Source organism: Lineus longissimus, chromosome 11, assembly GCF_910592395.1.
Source record: "Lineus longissimus chromosome 11, tnLinLong1.2, whole genome shotgun sequence".
NCBI lineage: Eukaryota > Metazoa > Nemertea > Pilidiophora > Heteronemertea > Lineidae > Lineus > Lineus longissimus.
In genome coordinates this window covers 5843701-5862255 of record NC_088318.1, presented here as the reverse complement: position 1 = coordinate 5862255, position 18555 = coordinate 5843701, and the positions used below count along the sequence as shown (strand labels likewise).

The following is an 18555-nucleotide window of genomic DNA, read 5'->3' as shown; positions in this document are numbered from 1 at the left end:
GCGAATTCCCTCTATAATAGACAATGGACCTACTGTGAGCTACAATGAGCTAGCTCCATAACCAGATGAAGTCACTTCGTTTTTTGCATCAAAACACGCTCGACTGTTTGAGACGGCCCCCTCCATTTAGCTTTTACCTGGCAAGATAATGAGACGATCCCCGCGACTCTCCCACTCAAACACGATGCATGCATCCAATATGGAAGTACGAAGCAGCATGAAGGTAAGTTTTGGTTATGCTCCTGATTGTTTATATAGCCATCTGTTTAATATGTGCCACAGGCCTGACGATGATAACAATCAAATCCTCTGCGGTATGTTCATAATGTTTTTTAATCGAAAAGTAGGGCCTAAGCCTAGATCTAATGCACCTTTTTAGCTCACCTCTTAGCAGAGGTGAGCTTATCCCATACCGTGGCGTCCGTCGTCCGTCGTCGTCGTCGTCGTCGTCGTCGTCGTCGTCGTCGTCGTCCGTCGTCGTCCGTCGTCCGTTAGCAGGGCACGTTTCGTAACTGTTAGAGCTATTGAGTTGAAACTTGGTACACATGTACCCTTATGTAATGACACCTGGGAGACCAAGTTTCGGTCCGATTCGTTTCATGGTTTGGCCACCAGGGGGCCAAACGTTAAAAGTGAAAATATGCAATATCTCCCTTAATAGTAGTCAGGAAATTTTGAAAAAAATATGGTAGGTACTTCTAGCAAAGGTGCATCATATATCCTCCGGGTTTTTGATTTGACCTCCTTTTCAAGGTCACAGAGGTCAAATGGTGTAAATTGGCCGTTAGGATGTAACGATGGCACGTTTCTAAACTGCAATGACTATTGATACCAAATTTGGTAAACATTTACCCCTTAGTCAGGTGATCTCAGGGACCGAAGTTTGGTCCAATATGATTCACCACTTGACCACCAGGGGGCAAAATCCAAAAACCTTAAAAATGTGATTATTCCTTAACTTCTTGCCCGATTGCCACCAATTTGATATCATGGGTACATCTAACCACCATACAGTATATGTCACACAGGTTTTTAATTTGACCTTCTTGTCAAGGTCACAGAGGTCAAATGGCGTAAATTGGCCGTCAGGCCGTAACTATGGCACGTTTCTTAACTGCAATGACTATTGATCACAAATTGAGTACACATGTACCCCTTGGTCAGGTGATCTCAGGTACCGAAGTTTGGTGCGATCTGATTTGCCGTTTGGCCTCCAGGGAGGGGGCCAAATCCTAAATTCTTCAAAATGCCATTATTCCTAGTAATGACTTGCCTGATTGGCACCAATTTTATATCATAGGGACATCTAATTCTAACAACCATTCAATGTGTCACCCGGGTCTTCTTTGATTTGACCTACTTTTCAAGGTCACAGAGGTCGAATGTACTGTAAATTGGCCATTTTGGGGAAATTGTAATTGCTTGGACCTACATCAAACCTAACACTACATGACACAAGACCATGCTCTTTATCCATCTTTCCTCCACATGAGGTGAGCACAATGGCCCTGGCCATTTCATTCAATAATGTGTCAAAAACACGAGCCGACATGGCCGAGGCCGGGCGAGGGCGAGGCCGGCTGCTGTCTCAATGCTCAGTCAGTAGGGTCAACTCACTACAGATCTATGAATACCGCCTACAGACGCCAAACTTTCGGCTAACCCCATAATTTCGGACGGCCCACTTTTATATGTAGGCCTCTCCCGTATCCAAGCCCTTTGCCCACACCTTCTCATTCTCCCCCGAGTGATGCATGGTCATATGCGCGGAGCATGCATGTGATTTAGCATACTAGGTCATATGATGTAGTGTTCAGCTATGGCCACGCCCGAACGACCAGTGTAGAAGTTTGAACCATGCTGATTTTATTTCTTGAACCAGAAGAGTTCATTGCAAGCTACCAGTTTCTCAGATAAAGAATATGACTTCACCGATTTGGAATACCACGGATTAAACTGCATTTGTTTTTTTGATACTGATGACTTTCTTCTGGCTGTTGATTGGCTCATTGACACTGGGATGTCAATCCTATTACTGTTGCATCAACAATAAGTTATTGCTGTGGCATGTACTCGAAATGGTAAGAATAAATGATTCAGGACAAGGCCAACATCCCTCATTAGTTGTGTTTGGAACTAAATTTTGTGCGGCCACCTCAATTACCAAAAATTAGTAAAAAAAAAATTAAAAAATTTTGGGGGTGGTGGCCCCAAAAAGCCCCCTCCTTGGGATGGCGGCCCCTGGGGTCAGGGTGGCGGCAGGTACCCTGCTAATACTAATACTAGGAGTTGGAGAACACTGTAAACGTCCGAGTAATATCTCGATGGTAAGATAAAGTGGATGGCAACTTTTGACTGACATGACAGATAGAATAGATTAATAGCCAATGCAAGGAAATTCAGAAACATGTTATGTTAATTTAATAATAACCAATTTACAAATAACAATTTATTATGTTGTGACATCACTGTACACCTGTTCACGTAGCTTGAGAGGGGGAGAGTTACATTGTGGCACTGCCTTAGGAATTAGAGACTGATTCAGGGTTCTGCCGGTGCCAGTGGTGGTCGGCAGTGGACCCTGTCCACTACACCACTTGGCAGAATACAGGAAAATCTGTCCACTTAATATACTTTTGTTTTAGCCAAGTTTCAAAAATTGTAAAAAAACAAAAAAGAACAAGCGTATTGTGTCTTTGAGCCATCCGAAAAGTTGGGTCCCGTGATTTTCACAGATTTGTAACGGTAAAACTGAGAGCCACCATCGATCAAATTCATGCGCAGTGCAGTGGAGTCAGTTTTTCGCGCATAATGATCAGATGAATGAACCTCTTATAAATACATGTAATGGTAATGATGACCATATAATTTGTAGAACGTATAGTAAACGCGAGTTGCCTATATCTTGCCTGTCGTGCTACCACGGCTACAGTACGTTGACCGCGGCTGGAAATCGTTTGGTGGCGCAACGATCACTCCGCATAAATTATCTACGGGCTATTTACCCGATACGCTGCGTATCATCGATGAAGTATTTGGTCTCCCAGTCCCAGCATTACGGTGGCACGCACCGCTTTCACTTTAACAACGCAGCAGGCTGCCGTATTTGCCTTTTTCCAGATAAAACAACATAGAAATTGGGTCTCACTCTCAGATGCTTGGAAATCGCATATAGAGCCTTCTCAAATTCAAATATTTCTGGCATGTCTGGGGAGGGCCACCAGACCCCGGTTGGGCGGCGCACATCGGGAGCTTCACCTATGCTCTGTTTTCCGTCCACCTCTAATTTCAACCTGCCCTATGATTCAGTGTGTTAATCCCATACTTCGATTATCAATAAATACTTATTCTGAACTTTCTTTTCTTAATACAGACGAGGGGAAGGCGAGGTGAAAATGGTGCTGATTTTGAAAAGAAGGAAATGCTGGATTGTTGTAGTAGTCTCCAAATGAATTTTTTTGGTCCGAGAAAAGGTAGGATTATAGATCCATGCACTTGATTGGGGAAAACATTTCGAAGATGTCGCGTCACGGTAATGTAAAATGCATAGTGACACGACGACGGCCAACACTACGTCATGTAAACGTTGTCCCCAATCAAGTGCATGGATAGGAAGAAGCACATTTTCAAATTCCTTTGCATCATTCATTTCAGGTCATACAGGTTGTGATTCTGGGCAAAGAACATCTTTAATCCAAGTGCACAAACCAAACATATTTCTGAAAGTTTTAAGTCTAAAGTCAGTCTTTACCCTAATGCCCCATGAAGAAATTTGGGATATGTTTACAACCATACAACAGGCAACAGAAAGTGTCTAACTACAATTAGGCCTATTTCTTCAAAATTGTACATTTTCAGGTAGAGGTATAACTGCCACACACGATATAAAATCAGGAACATTTCTGCTGCGGTACTCTGGCGAACTCATTACAAGTGATGAGGGTGACCGTAGAGGGCTCCAGTACAAAAAAAGGCAACTGGGCAACTATCTATATTTTTTTTCCCACCGTGGAAAAGAATGCTGGTAAGGCAGTTCTTTAATACATATGACATGATTGCCTTTTGGATAGCTTAAAGGTTGGAATCACACTGACACTAGCGCTGATTAGCCAAGCTATCGACACTAGTAGTGACTAGCGTATATGGGTCTTTCCGTCATTTTGAATCCAGTAAACTGTGCAATAAACACTACAGGTGCAGCCTGAGCTGTTTACACATGGAACATGTACAAGGAAATGTGTGACTTCAGACTATAGATGACTAGAAAATTTGCGTTTGCCAAACAGTGAGTTTGGAAAAAATTATGGCGATTTTGTGCTTGCCGATTGGCGAGTTCGTTAGCAAGCTCATGGGGTTAAGTACAATCTGCCGTACCAAAAATCATCATCTTCCACCATGATTACAAATGATTTATGTCGATTTTCTCAGCATTGATGCCACTTCAGAAGTGTGCCTGGCGAGACTAGTGAATGATGCCAAAGGGAGGGAAAGGAATGCCAAAGTGCAGAAGATGGTAACAAATGGTCAGCCTCATCTCTGCCTGTATTCCACAAAAGAAATACAGAAAGGGGATGAAGTTGCGTATGATTACGGCGAGAAGGATTTGGAGTGGAGAAAGGTATGTTGTGGATCCAAAGATGATTAGTATGGGTGGTTATATTCCCGCAGATTTTCACATTTTCTGTAAATCAATTTTGTCTAGTTTACCCCCCTAAGACGCTTGGTGGCTCCCTTCCCCTTGTGTCGTTCCTAGGCCGGGAATCTGGTAAATTTACAAGTAAGATGACACCTGTGCACCTGTAGATGACAACATTGTCAAATTGAATGTGTGTTCAGTTGGGAGATTGATTCTTTTGGTTTTTTTGTTTATTTAACCGAAATACTCATACTCATAATACTTCTAAACTTATGGATTGTGCACAGTAGATAGTTTGGTTGACACTCACCCAGCTTCCCAGCTTGAAGATATTTTATCCTCAAAACGCTTGAACTTGTGAGCACTAGTTTATTGGACTCATTTTAATTTCAGGAGCCAGGAAAAACCATTGACGATATTGATTCCTGTAAGTACAAGTAATAGTTTTGGCATGGTACCCCCAAATAAAGGCCCTAATGAAAAATAATCGGGATATTCAGGGCAACTGCCCCCTATAGAGCTCTAGCTGGGATTTTTGATGCATCCCAAAAATGCATTTTGGCATAGAGAAGTGTAGCATAAGAAACTGGTCTTCTTGAGAAGCTGATGTGACGAGCATGATCCGAGTGCTGACAACAGTGCATTATTAATATTCAGATAATCAATTCTGCTTTTAAAACAGTTTGGCAAAAGTGCTTATAATAGAACGTTGTCATAATAGTTGTATTATACAACACAGTCAGCCGGCCACGGGCTGCTTTCAGGTGAATTCTCTGACCACTCTGACGTCATTTTTTGCTAATCAACATAATTTTAGGTGGCAATTTTGCGTGATTTGGCACAGTTTGGAAATTGCTTGTTATCTCTATCAATCCTGCGAACAACCCATGAAGCCGCATGGCATAGATTTATAATGACCTTAGCATATAGGTGAAGTAAGACGGTGATTAATTTCAATTCGGCGTTTTAAGACGGGGTTGACCCCAAATTTGACATAAATTTTTTGAATATTTGTGCTTCTTCACCTGAATAGAAGATGAAAAATATGGTTGTCCAAGTTTGAAAGATCAATTTATCGTTATAAATGGTATCAATATCAACCTTTGTAAAAATGGTATCATACTTTTATCAAACACTTGTTGTGGTGCAATGTTTTTGAATCGTGCCAGACTCATTTCGATTTCAACTTTCCACCCCTAAAATCCTGATTGATGACATTATCAAACACTTCTTGTGGTGCAAGGGTTTTGATTCATGCAGTTTGCCTGGTGTGAATATTCTATTCTAGTGGGCTCTTCACTTTCAGGGAGGCTGTTTCTAATCCAGCTCAATCATGACATCAGCCATGCCATTTGCGTTAGCCAACAGGGAGCCGAAGGAGTTGAACAGGTCAGTGTCTGACCTTTATTTATTTATAGTCTTTAGTTTTAAAGAGTCAGTAGATTAGAGCCACACTGCTTTGCATTATGCGTAGTCACACTCACAGCGAGCATTTAAAACTACCCAGAAACATCTGAGCCGAAATCGGGTCACTTATGACTTCTACTTTTTGTCTACTGGCCCATTTACGTTTTGCTGGCAAATCTGCCAAATATCGCATTGCATCGTTTTGTTTCGATTCGTTAATGCCAGAAGAGTACGTGGTTCTCGCCTTGCGGGCACAGACCCTCTTTCCCAAACAATGTTCGCAAAGCTCCCCTTAAATCGTGAATCGCAAATAGCGGGTAAGCTAGGCGATCGTGTTCCTTTATTCACTCATTGTTGCTTCTATAGATCTAAAGCAGTATAACCCTAGATGAATACGTGCTTAGTTATCTCCACTGAAGAGAGACTGTGGTAGTCTCGGCTTCAGTGGAGATACCACAGCGCCTCTTCATACCATCCTTCCCGACGACCGCAGTCGTCCTCCACCCCACCCTCAACCCTCAAAATTATCATTCCTCTGGATCAGAGAATGTAGTCCGAATGAATCATCCGAATGTCCACAACTCCACTAATGGTCATGATCAGCTAGCCTGAACACTGACATAAAATTTAAAGTTAAGTCCGAAAAAAAGTAATCTCATAGGCATTGGCAATTATAGCATTTATATGTTGAAATAAATAAACAAGCACCACAATGTAATATAATCTGTCCGACGTTTCAGTGTATTGAACCTTCTACTGGGAATTATAGCATTTATAGTCAACATTTCCTCTCCACAAAGCCTATCAAAAGTTGTTAATTCTGTTTAGTTTTATAATCGTACCTAACCTTTTTGTACTTGCAGGCAAAACTCTTTACCAGGAGGACCTTAAGTATGATAATCCAACAAATAGAAGCAACACCAGAATTTTTAATTGGCCTCGAAAACGTCCCTCAACTCTTGTTAACATTTAACGAGGTGAGTCATAAAAGGGCCATTTAGATGGCAGATGAAAGGAATGCATTCAGATCTGATTCTGATGTAAACATAATGAACTGTCTTAAACACACTTCTCGTGCAATAAAGCTTGAGAGAAGAAGCTACGCTAATGCACCCAGGTAAAACGAATCTGGATTCAGTATCGATTTATGTGCCCATACTAAGGGGTCATGCCCAGTGTTATTTGTTCCAATCGCAGAGGTTGAACAAAAGGTTTAGCACAAATCAGCCACATGACCCGACCGAACGTCAGAAAATCAATACCGGTAATAAAATTACCAGTTCTGGTACTGGTAGACTCCCGCGCTTCATTTAGATTGGAGGATACTCCACTCGACTCCATTCATCATTCCGCAAAGGCTGCAAAATTAAGAAGTTCGTGAAAATTTCTGGGAAATCCTGTCCTTTCTTTAACAGTGTACAAAAAGTCACGATGAAGAAACAAGGAAGAGTGCCGAAATCCTTCTTGTGAAGTTTAAAAAATCAAAGAATAGACCGGACAGTAACAATCTGGAGGAAGGTATATAAAGATAAAAATATTTTGAACTGTGATTTGTCATGGATGGGACAGTTGCTGCCAGTGCTAAACACATGTAACACTTTGTCAGGCACAATTGATATGCTTTTACAATAGCATATTTATACTTGATAGCCAGTAAATCACAGATGGCAGGCACAAAACGAACACTGTCTGACACTTAATCAGCGAAACACTATTCTCAGGTTTGCGCAAGTGTTCTCATGTGAGCCTTTTAATACCATGACAAAGGGTCCATCGTTAGACATGGGTGGCACGTTTCAAAAGCCACTGAACTGAAACTTGGTACAAATGTGCCCCTGAATGACCCCTACTCGGAGACCGAACTGCGGCCTTATATGCTTCATAGGTTGGCCACCAGGGAGCCATCAAATGTCAAAAGTGAAAATGTGCGATATCTCCCTTGATACTTGTTCGAATATTTTGAAAAAATATATGGTACGGTAGTAGGTACTTCTAGCAAGGGTACATCACATATCTTTTGGGTTTTTATTTGACCTACTTTTCAAGGTCACTGAGGTCAAAGTCTTCTGAAACAGCAACCTCGTTGGACAAAGAGTGTATGTTTTGTGACCACTACCTGACTGTCGCTTCAAACCTCAAACTTGGTACCAGTACAAATGCAGCAGTTATTGTCCATTGGTGATTCTCTCCTCTTCATGCCATTGTTGGTGTAAGACCATTTCATTTATGTAAGATAGGGGGTGATGTATGAACACCTATTGTCTCAACTGCTTCAGCTGAGCTCCAGACCTTTGTGGCCCTTGTGTTTTAACCATCAATTACCGATATATGCCCCACATTTTGGAAACGCCCAACAAGGAAGGTTTCATTCATTGAAAAATTACCATAAATGCTTTGACCATTTCACTGTTTTGTTATTTAGAGTTTATAATATTTTCAGTTGAAAAGCAACCATTGGAAGCCTCTGCTGGCATCTCTGCAGATGATCTGGACATTAATAGCCCTGATGAGGAGCTGGAAGACACACATGGTGAGTTAGTTTTTGAGTGCTATATTAAGCAGTCAGAGTGGCAAACAGCAGATCCTCTCTATTTAAAAAAGGACACCTCTGCAACTGAGAAATGCTGTCCTTGATAGGGAGGTGTCCTGATTACAGAAGTCAAGTTGTATATAAATGATTCCATTTGGGACCATCACTACTGCCCCTAGTTGTACACAGGACTGACTGTCCTGCTAAGAAAGGTGTATGCAAAGGGAAGTTCCAATAATTACACCTTTTGTCTCAACTGCTTCAGCTGAGCTCCAGACCTTTGTGGCCCTTGTGTTTTAAACCACCCGTTACCGATATATGCCCCACATTTTGGAAATGCCCCACAAGGAAGGTTTCATTCATTGAAAAATTACCATAAATGCTTTGACCATTTCACTGTTTTGTTATTTAGAGTTTATAATATTTTCAGTTGAAAAGCAACCATTGGAAGCCTCTGCTGGCATCTCTGCAGATGATCTGGACATTAATGGCCCTGATGAGGAGCTGGAAGACACACATGGTGAGTTTGTTTTTGAGTGCTATATTAAGCAGTCAGAGTGGCAAACAGCAGATCCTCTCTATTTAAAAAAGGACACCTCTGCAACTGAGAAATGCTGTCCTTAATAAGGAGGTGTCCTGATTACAGAGGTCAAGTTGTATAGAAATGATTCAATATGGGACCATCACTACTGCCCCTAGTTGTACGCAGGACTGACTGTCCTGCTAAGAAAGGTGTCTGCAAAGGGAAGTTCCAATAATTACACCTATTGTCTCAACTGCTTCAGCTGAGCTCCAGACCTTTGTGGTCCTTGTGTTTAAAACCACCCATTACCGATATATGCCCCACATTTTGGAAATGCCCCACAAGGAAGGTTTCATTCATTGAAAAATTACCATAAATGCTTTGACCATTTCACTGTTTTGTTATTTAGAGTTTATGATATTTTCAGTTGAAAAGCAACCATTGGAAGCCTCTGCTGGCATCTCTGCAGATGATCTGGACATTAATGGCCCTGAGGAGGAGCTGGAAGACACACATGGTGAGTTAGTTTTTGAGTGCTATATCAAGCAGTCAGAGTGGCAAACAACATATCCTCTTTATTTAAAAAAGGACACCTCTGCAACTGAGAAATGCTGTCCCTAATAAGGAGGTGTCCTGATTACAGAGGTCAAGTTGTATAGAAATGATTCAATATGGGACCATCTTTACTGCCCCTAGTTGTACACAGGACTGACTGTCCTGCTAAGAAAGGTGTCTGCAAAGGGAAGTTCCAATAATTACACCTATTGTCTCAACTGCTTCAGCTGAGCTCCAGACCTTTGTGGCCCTTGTGTTTTAAACCACCCATTACCGATATATGCCCCACATTTTAGAAATGCCCCACAAGGAAGGTTTCATTCATTGAAAAATTACCATAAATGCTTTGACCATTTCATTGATTTGTTATTTAGAGTTTATAATATTTTCAGATGAAAAGCAACCATTGGAAGCCTCTGCTGGCATCTCTGCAGATGATCTGGACATTAATGGCCCTGATGAGGAGCTGGAAGACACACATGGTGAGTTTGTTTTTGAGTGCTATATTAAGCAGTCAGAGTGGCAAAAAGCAGATCCTCTCTATTTAAAAAAGGACACCTCTGCAACTGAGAAATGCTGTCCTTAATAAGGAGGTGTCCTGATTACAGAGGTCAAGTTGTATAGAAATGATTCAATATGGGACCATCACTACTGCCCCTAGTTGTACGCAGGACTGACTGTCCTGCTAAGAAAGGTGTCTGCAAAGGGAAGTTCCAATAATTACACCTATTGTCTCAACTGCTTCAGCTGAGCTCCAGACCTTTGTGGTCCTTGTGTTTTAAACCACCCATTACCGATATATGCCCCACATTTTGGAAATGCCCCACAAGGAAGGTTTCATTCATTGAAAAATTACCATAAATGCTTTGACCATTTCACTGTTTTGTTATTTAGAGTTTATAATATTTTCAGATGAAAAGCAACCATTGGAAGCCTCTGCTGGCATCTCTGCAGATGATCTGGACATTGATGGCCCTGATGAGGAGCTTGAAGACACACATGGTGAGTTTGTTTTTGAGTGCTATATTAAGCAGTCAGAGTGGCAAACAGCAGATCCTCTCTATTTAAAAAAGGACACCTCTGCAACTGAGAAATGCTGTCCTTGATAGGGAGGTGTCCTGATTACAGAAGTCAAGTTGTATAGAAATTATTCAATTTGGGACCATCACTACTGCCCCTAGTAGAGAGGGTGTCCTGCTAAGAGAAGTATCTGCAAAGGGAAGAATGGTTATCATAGATCTGTGCCTGTGATCACCTTTTCAATCCAAATGTGGTTTAACCTAATTGCCCTAGCCATGTGCCTACATCAACTCTTGCACTTGCGATGGGTGCTCGCTCATCAGCAAGACTATGAGACATGAAGCAAGCACAGCTCTACTCTGCTTTCTTCTCCAACCTTCTAGATTTTTCCATCATGCCATCGGCCAGCACTTAAATGATATATTATATCCATAGGCCTACCAGTATGTATCAGAGAAAAGACAATTGGCCACAAAATTTTGATCTCACCTCCTGGGCTAGCCCTTTGTTTACTTAGAAGTTAATTGGACATTCCATTAGGTCTACAGGTATTTTTGTTCGAAGTGGCTATGTACACAGCAGTCTGTCGGCGTCATCATCGTCCGTCAACAATGATGGTGGCACGTTTGCTTACCTTTGAGCCTAGGAAGTTGAAACTTGGTGTGTGGCTGTCTTATAACAACATGACTTGACATACAAAAAATCATCGCCAATTGATCTTGATTCCAATTTGTGTTGTCATGGTTACATTCTACCTTGAATTTTAGGGGGTGTAGGCCTTGAATACCGTCTCCCACTTAATCATTCCCAGGTGAGCACAATGTCCCCTGGACATTTCATATAACTTCGTGTTACGTGACAACCAGACTAGGGTGTCTTGTAGCACTTCACTTTCTGAAAAACGGTATTGCCTTCTTTCCAGACTATTCCACCCCATGCTGTGTCATTTCCCCTGATGGATACATCTGTTGTTATAACAATTGTGGGTTCTCAAAGATGTATTCCAATTCGTGTCTAGGGCATTGTTGAGGTTGTCATTTCTATTCATCCACCATCAAGAGCTGGACAGTGGTTTTAATGGGTTGGTTACCCCATTCTATCCATCCATTCCACTTGATATTGTCTACCAGCAAGATTTCCTCAATTCCCTCGTGCACATAACTCACCTTACATTCGCTGAATGGTTTGCTCATCCTCTCTGTTGCCGTGGCAGGTTCACCGTGGCCTTCAGTCTTTTTTGCCATCAGAATGCTTTTGCACTATTGAGTGATCTGTCTCACCCTAACCAGAGACATTCCTAGCCAGTGGTGTAAACCTTTTCAAGCTGGAGAATAGATAGCATCTGATTTATTTCCACATGAATCACCAACAATGGAAACTTGGTTGTAGTTTTCACCGCTTTCATGACCATGTGATCATGTGAAAGCAACAGGTACTTCGATTAATTGGTGAACTCGGCCAGGGGCATCCTGTGTCTGTAGACTAGAGGGAGTTAATCATCGAGCAAAATGAGTCCACACACTACCTGCTGTCATTACAAAGATACATGGTCAGTCAGTGTATGACCTGGTTCTGGGACGATGAGTATCTGGCAATCTAGTTTTACATTCAATTTCAAGGGTAGAGATACTGTTTTATGGTTGCTGAATCTTGGCCCCTGACAGAGAGACTTACATTTGGGGCATAGTTCAGGTGTGGGACATATATAAACTGCTAATGCCCCACAATTATGAGCTCCACTTCCATGTATTTACATGTTATGTGCATGTGTTGACCTAAAACTTCCCTGAGAAGGCCCGGATCCGAGGATGCCTGGAAAGTGTACCGGGTGCGGTAAAGCAGAAGGTTAGAGCATTGTGCTTGCAAAAGAGTTAAAAGGGAGCAGAGATTGATAATGAATGGTGGATTTTTGTGCTGGTTAGTTTTGCTGGCTAATATGGCATTATAATGGTTCCCATTTCAGCTAAATGAACTATTTCATTTGCCCATCCTGAGCAATCACTCTGCACCTCATTGGGTAATTTTTCTGCACTTGTCTTTTAATCTGTCTTCTTCACTGTATTGCAGCTAATTGGAATAAAGATAATGAACCTGATGTTGAAACCTCAATGGATTCTGGACATGCCACAGAGAGTGATGGTTCAACAGTTGGTTACGATGAACATGATGATGACGATGATTCTGTAAAGGATCCTGATTATAAGCAGGGACCGAACGATGATTTAACGGACTCGGATGGTGACTCTGAATCTGATACTGTGATCATTGAAAATAGTGCAGATGATGAAGCCATGGACTGCAACGAAGCTGATGATCATCATGGGGAGAAACGTAAGGCAAAGAAAAGTGTTCCACGGTACAGAGATGGTAAAAGCGATATAAAGAGACAATGCAGTGACTTGGAAAATAGTGCAGACAGTGTAGACATGGATTTAAATGAAGCTGCGGAAGATCATGTTGGGGAGGCACTTAAGGCCAAGGTGAAAATGCAGTTTGCACACATAACTGTTCCGCAGCACAGCGATAGCAAAAGTGAAAAGAGAAATTATAGTAAAAGTGACTATTGCCTTTATTGCGAGAGGCGATACCAATCAAAGATTTCAGTTCACTATCTTGCAGTTCATTGGAATGAATCGGATGTAAAATCAGCACTCATGGCTCCTGTCAAATCTGTTGAAAGAAAAAATGCCCTCCTTCTTTTGCAGAATAGGGGGAACTTCAAGCACAATGCAAAGTGCATTGAATTGGGTGAGGGAGAATTTGTTGTTTCCAGGCGGCCAAGTGAAAAACGTGACAGAAAAGCGCACGATTTTTTGCCATGTGAATACTGCGTGGGCTTCTTTTTGAAGGATTCTCTATGGCTTCATATGAAAAACTGTCCCATCAGACCCCGTGGAGAACAACCTGAAACAAACTGTCTCCGAAATGCAAGAATCATGCTTGAACCATTTCTGCGCACTTCTTCAACTGACGAAGAAAGAGAAATGATTGATGATCTCATCAATGCCATGAAAGAAACCAAATCTAACCCAGGGATTAGGAAGATATGCTTTGATGATCCCTTGATAAGGGAATTTGCTGCATCTGTTCTGAGTAAAGTGGGTGAAATCGAAGACCAGAGGAGAAAAGATCTCATGAACATTCGCCAAAAGGTGCGATCTCTCGGCAGACTACTGAAAGCCCTTAATGAAGGATTGGGGGCTCTTCGGAAACCATTAACCTACTTTTTAAGTGCTAGACATTTCAAATTAGTTGTGAAAACTGTTAAGCAGCTTGCAGCAGAGAGTGGTTCCCCACAGCTTGCGATTGTGCTCGGCCATTACATCAAACAGGCTAATCTTCTTAAGATTAGCTTGGGCATGCGAGAAGACTCGGAGGAAATGCAGCGAGAAGCCAGATGCTTCAAGGAAGAATATGAAGCTCATTGGAATAATCATGTAGCTTCTGTTAGTGTGAGAAAACAGAAGTTGCTCAAGATCAATAAGTCCGAAAATATTCCTTCTACAACGGATTTGGTCAGGCTGAAAGACTGGCTCTCCACAGTTATATGCAAAGCCATGCAGAGGACAAACCAATCTAATGATGATCTGAAATGGCTAAGTCAGCTAGTGTTGACAAGAATTGTCTTGTTTAATAAGCGCAGAGTGAGCGAGGTAGAAGAGTTGAAAGTGAGTGACTTCCTAGGGAGAAAGAGCGAGAAGGATAATGAAGAAATACTAGCATCTCTTGATGTCAGTGAAAGAGTCCTGGCAAAAAGAATGGCACTGATAGAGGTGAGGGGGAAGAGTACCAGGTCACTTCGCAAAGTCTTCATCTTACTTTCTCCAGACATGGTAGAACAGATTGAGTATTTGATAAAAAAGAGGAAGATCATCAGCCCATATGTGTTTTCAAGACCGAGAGAAATTAATTCACCCATAGATGGCTGTGAAGCAATCCGAGTGGTAACGAGCAAATGCCCTATGCTCAGAAATCCAGGGAGTATCCGAACCAGGGGATTAAGGAAATACATGGCCACCACTGCACAAATAATTGACATGTCCGCAAATGAATTGAAGATGGTAGCAGACCACATGGGCCATAATGTCAACATCCACACTGACGTGTACAGATTGCAAAGCTCAGTGCTTGAACGAGCAAAGGTTGCACGTGTTTTGATTGCCATGGAGAATGGTGTCATCAATAAGTTCCAGGGAAAAAAACTTGATGCCATTAACATTGAAGAACTTCCTCCCCCGGTTTCCATAAATGATCAGCTGGAAAGAGGTGACCAGTTAGAGAGCAGGGAACTTACTTGTGATGATGTCGATGGAAGCAGTCCATTTGATGGAGAACCACAACCAAGCTGCTCAGCTACTGGGGTTGCAGATGATCAGAAGTATGGCAGTCAAAAGAGAAAGATGGTTTCCACTGATGACGGCATGTTCAAAACTAAGAGAGCAAGATGGTCTGAAGAAGAAAATGGCATATTGTTCAGGTACATGGATAAATACATAAAAGCAAAGAAGAATCCCCCAGGGTCTGAAATAGCAGCTGTTGCTGAAAAACTTGGAGGAACAAGGACTCCAGCTCAGATAAGAACAAAGATGAACAACCTGGTGACGGGAAAACAGAAAGTCGTCTTGCCAAAGTCCACCGAGGCTATGAGAGCAGACAATAACAACGATTAGATTTGCTAACTGAGCCCCCCCCCCAGGTATATCTAAAGTGTGTTACATCCACATTCAGCTCAATCAAGGAAGTTCCAACGTCTTGTTCTACTATCAAGTTGTGGAGTATTCTTAAAATGAAACCTTTGTTGTGGGGCATATTTCTCTGGTGGGAAATAATGTATTCCGTGAAAATTTCTTTTGCAGAACATGTTTACAAATTTCGCCAGGTGTCTGTAAGTTGCTAAAATATTCTTTCACAGATTTTTGACCCCCCCCCCCCCATACTTGGTGCTGCTGCTGTGAATATCTTCTAATGGGTTTTGTTTACATTGAACTTAAAAACATTGAAATCCTGACACAAAGCTGTGTTTCTCACCTAAGTAATTTTGGTATTGGTATCACTTACCTGTCTTTGCCACTAGAAGTGATGTGTTCGTGGCCTAATGTGTGTGGTCACGTCATCGATGATGTGGTGTGTCTCAAACATGGTATGCAAGTCGCATACTCCAGTCTCCTAATACGTCATCAACAAAAAGCCAAATGCTTCCATTATTTTTGAGTTATAACAAATTTTTGAATTATAACAATACTGTAAACCAAGAAATGTGCATAACCTTTAGCATTTTTTCAATTTTTTTTCTATTTAGGATAGTGTTTTGGAGATAGGGTTCAGTTTCATTCCATTTGATCTTACTTTTTGCATAGAACTTTACATGTAATTCACAATTATTGAAACCCAAAACACATAAAAAGGCACACAAATAGTTCTTGGTTTATAATAGGCTTGTTTAATAAGCACAGAGTATGTTGCTGAATTATTTTGTGGATGATGTTTTGTCATTACATTTGTGATAAGCAAGGGTCAATTTTATCCTGATTTGTTGGATTACAACGTGAGGAAGTTAATGAGAGCTTACTTGGCAAGTACTTCTGAATTTCATGCGCGCATTTTCAAATCACGTCCATAAGCAGGTTATGAAAGCCCTGTCATCTGTTGCTCGCTCCAAAAAGGTTGTGTTCATTTTATCATATTGGAGATTCAATATTCGACTGTGTGCTCTGGTTTCGTCCAGTCTATTACCAATCATTTTGTTGCGCAGCTTCCAATTAAAGTAGCAGTGTCCTGCTGGTCAGTGGAGTAAGACCATCGATTGGCCTGAGAATATTGGGCCAAGTGCCATCTTAAATACAGACAGTGCCACCTCAAAGTCTTGATATTAGGATGATTTAATCCTGTTTGCTTAAGATATGTCAGATGTGCAATCTACATGTACGTGATATACATGTAAAAGCTTTAATTTGATAATAAATGCTGTTCATTGATTTCTTGTGTCCAGAGTTTGTCCAGTCCTGTACAATGATAAATATAGCCTCAATGGAAGATAGAAAGCGGTGTTGGAAACAAATAGTGCAGGGGATCCATTCCAGACCATGTGCACTTGTTTGGGATTCGACCCCAAAGCCTGAGAACTCCCACGCATATGTCCTACTGAAAACCTGGCTGGGACACACCTGTGTTAGAGGCAATGTTTATGAAATGCACTGAAGTTTTACTGTCATGTCATGGCCAACAACTTCTAACACATGCCTACTGTTTTACCACCCTAATTCCTGTGAAAGAGAAGAATGATAATTATTGATGAATTACTTTCCTGATTGATAACCAGGACTCTTTGTCCTTCCTGGAGTGATAACCTCTGTATCATTCCTCCCAAGTTTTGTTGATTAGGGAGCCAACTAATTGGGTTTTTATTTTGACTATGGCTATTATTGAGTTGTTTGGCTGCGCCCTTTAAGAGGAAAAACATTGAGTTCTCTCGCAGGACCTTGGGGTGACGTCTGTTACGCTCCAACTCTATAATAGTGCCAACTCTGATGGACATGATTCCAACTTTAATATGCCAACTCTGATAGCGATAGATAAGTACTCAGCCGCAAGATGTCTCTACCCGGTGAACGGTTTGTTGCAACTCTAATATGCCAACTATACGAGAGTTTGCAATCAGTCTGAATGATTTAAAAACGCCTAAGTAAGGCAGGATGATCGTTCGTCTTCTTATCCGCAAGGACGCAAAGATCTCCCATGGTCCATTCAGCTGACTTCCTGAACATCCTGAAGATATTGGGCACAAAAAGAGCAACAATTTGATTGTAGCCATTGGTATTTTGGTGTTTAATGAATGCGGGTTGTAAAATGACGGCAAAGGCATTTGACATGCCTGTGCGCCGGCTGTATGATTTTCGTGTTGATTTTTTCAGTGTAGAAAAAGTACATGGTGTCCTCCAAAGATTGTTTGACCGCCCTGCATCAGGACTTGTCCCTGCTTATTCATGTTTATTGACATTTGCTCATCATCTTTAGATATAGGTTATTGTGACAGATATTAGTAAGGATAAAACAATCGTAGATGAAGGATATCTCAGTTGACAATTGGCATTGAGATCCAAAGATCTTAGGTCCAACTACCCGTGGCTAGTCAGATGATAGAGTCGTGGGGACACCCATTACCACTAAGATTACCAAATGAGGCAGGTTTTGCATTTCTAAACCTTATAGACAAAAAAGAGCCCTAACTTTGGACAGAAATAAGTAATTAGGGTCTAATTGCCCTTTAATTTGGCAAGCTAGCTTGTGGAAAAGGCACACCATCCTTTTGTGTCGCAAGGAGCAAGGAGCTAACAAATTAGACCCTTATTAGTCTTTTTCGAACAAAGCTATGGCCTAAAGTGTCTAGAAATGCAAAATTAGCCTCTTTTGGTGCTATGACTGAGTAAAATGAATCCGTGCAAATACATTAAAAAGCAAGAAAACCAAGTATAAAAACATTAAGATCACTTACTATGTATTTTCTAATAGATACAGATAGTACAATTACTGACTACGATATATTTTTTCGTCAGAAAAATCTCTGGAATGATAGCCTTTGAACGAAATTAGAGGTTCTCATCAAAATTATCATAAAGTGTATAATCATGGTTCATGTTATGTTTAATTATATGTTTAGTTGACTATTTACTAAAGAAAACTAGACCTTTGTTCACGGTAAAGTAAGGTGAAGCTACACATGTTACGGTTGTTATTAACTACATCAGATAGGAGCACTTCCACTCATCAAATTCTCTAGCTGATGTTGAGTTTATTAGGAGAAAATCACCGTCTTCCGGAAAAGCTGTTGAAGGTCGAAATTTGGCAAGCCAAATGTTAAGAAGCTTGTCTTTGAAGCGTTTTCGA

At 41.3% G+C, this 18555-nt stretch overlaps 1 protein-coding gene and 1 long non-coding RNA gene across 2 annotated transcripts; both read left to right on the top strand.

Annotated features, from left to right (window-relative positions):
* The first annotated feature begins 3391 nt into the window (after positions 1 to 3391).
* Positions 3392 to 4472, top strand: LOC135495599 (uncharacterized). The gene is made up of 3 exons (XR_010448584.1): positions 3392 to 3473; positions 3859 to 4024; positions 4429 to 4472. It is a non-coding gene; the product is annotated as an uncharacterized LOC135495599 (long non-coding RNA).
* A 5610-nt stretch (positions 4473 to 10082) lies between these two features.
* On the top strand, positions 10083 to 15585 carry LOC135495884 (uncharacterized). Its single transcript, XM_064784884.1, has 3 exons — positions 10083 to 10133; positions 10564 to 10653; positions 12739 to 15585. The coding sequence occupies exon 3, from the start codon at positions 12780 to 12782 to the stop codon at positions 15339 to 15341; it is 2562 nt and encodes an 853-aa protein (XP_064640954.1). The 5' UTR covers positions 10083 to 10133; positions 10564 to 10653; positions 12739 to 12779; the 3' UTR covers positions 15342 to 15585.
* The last annotated feature ends 2970 nt before the right edge of the window (positions 15586 to 18555 follow it).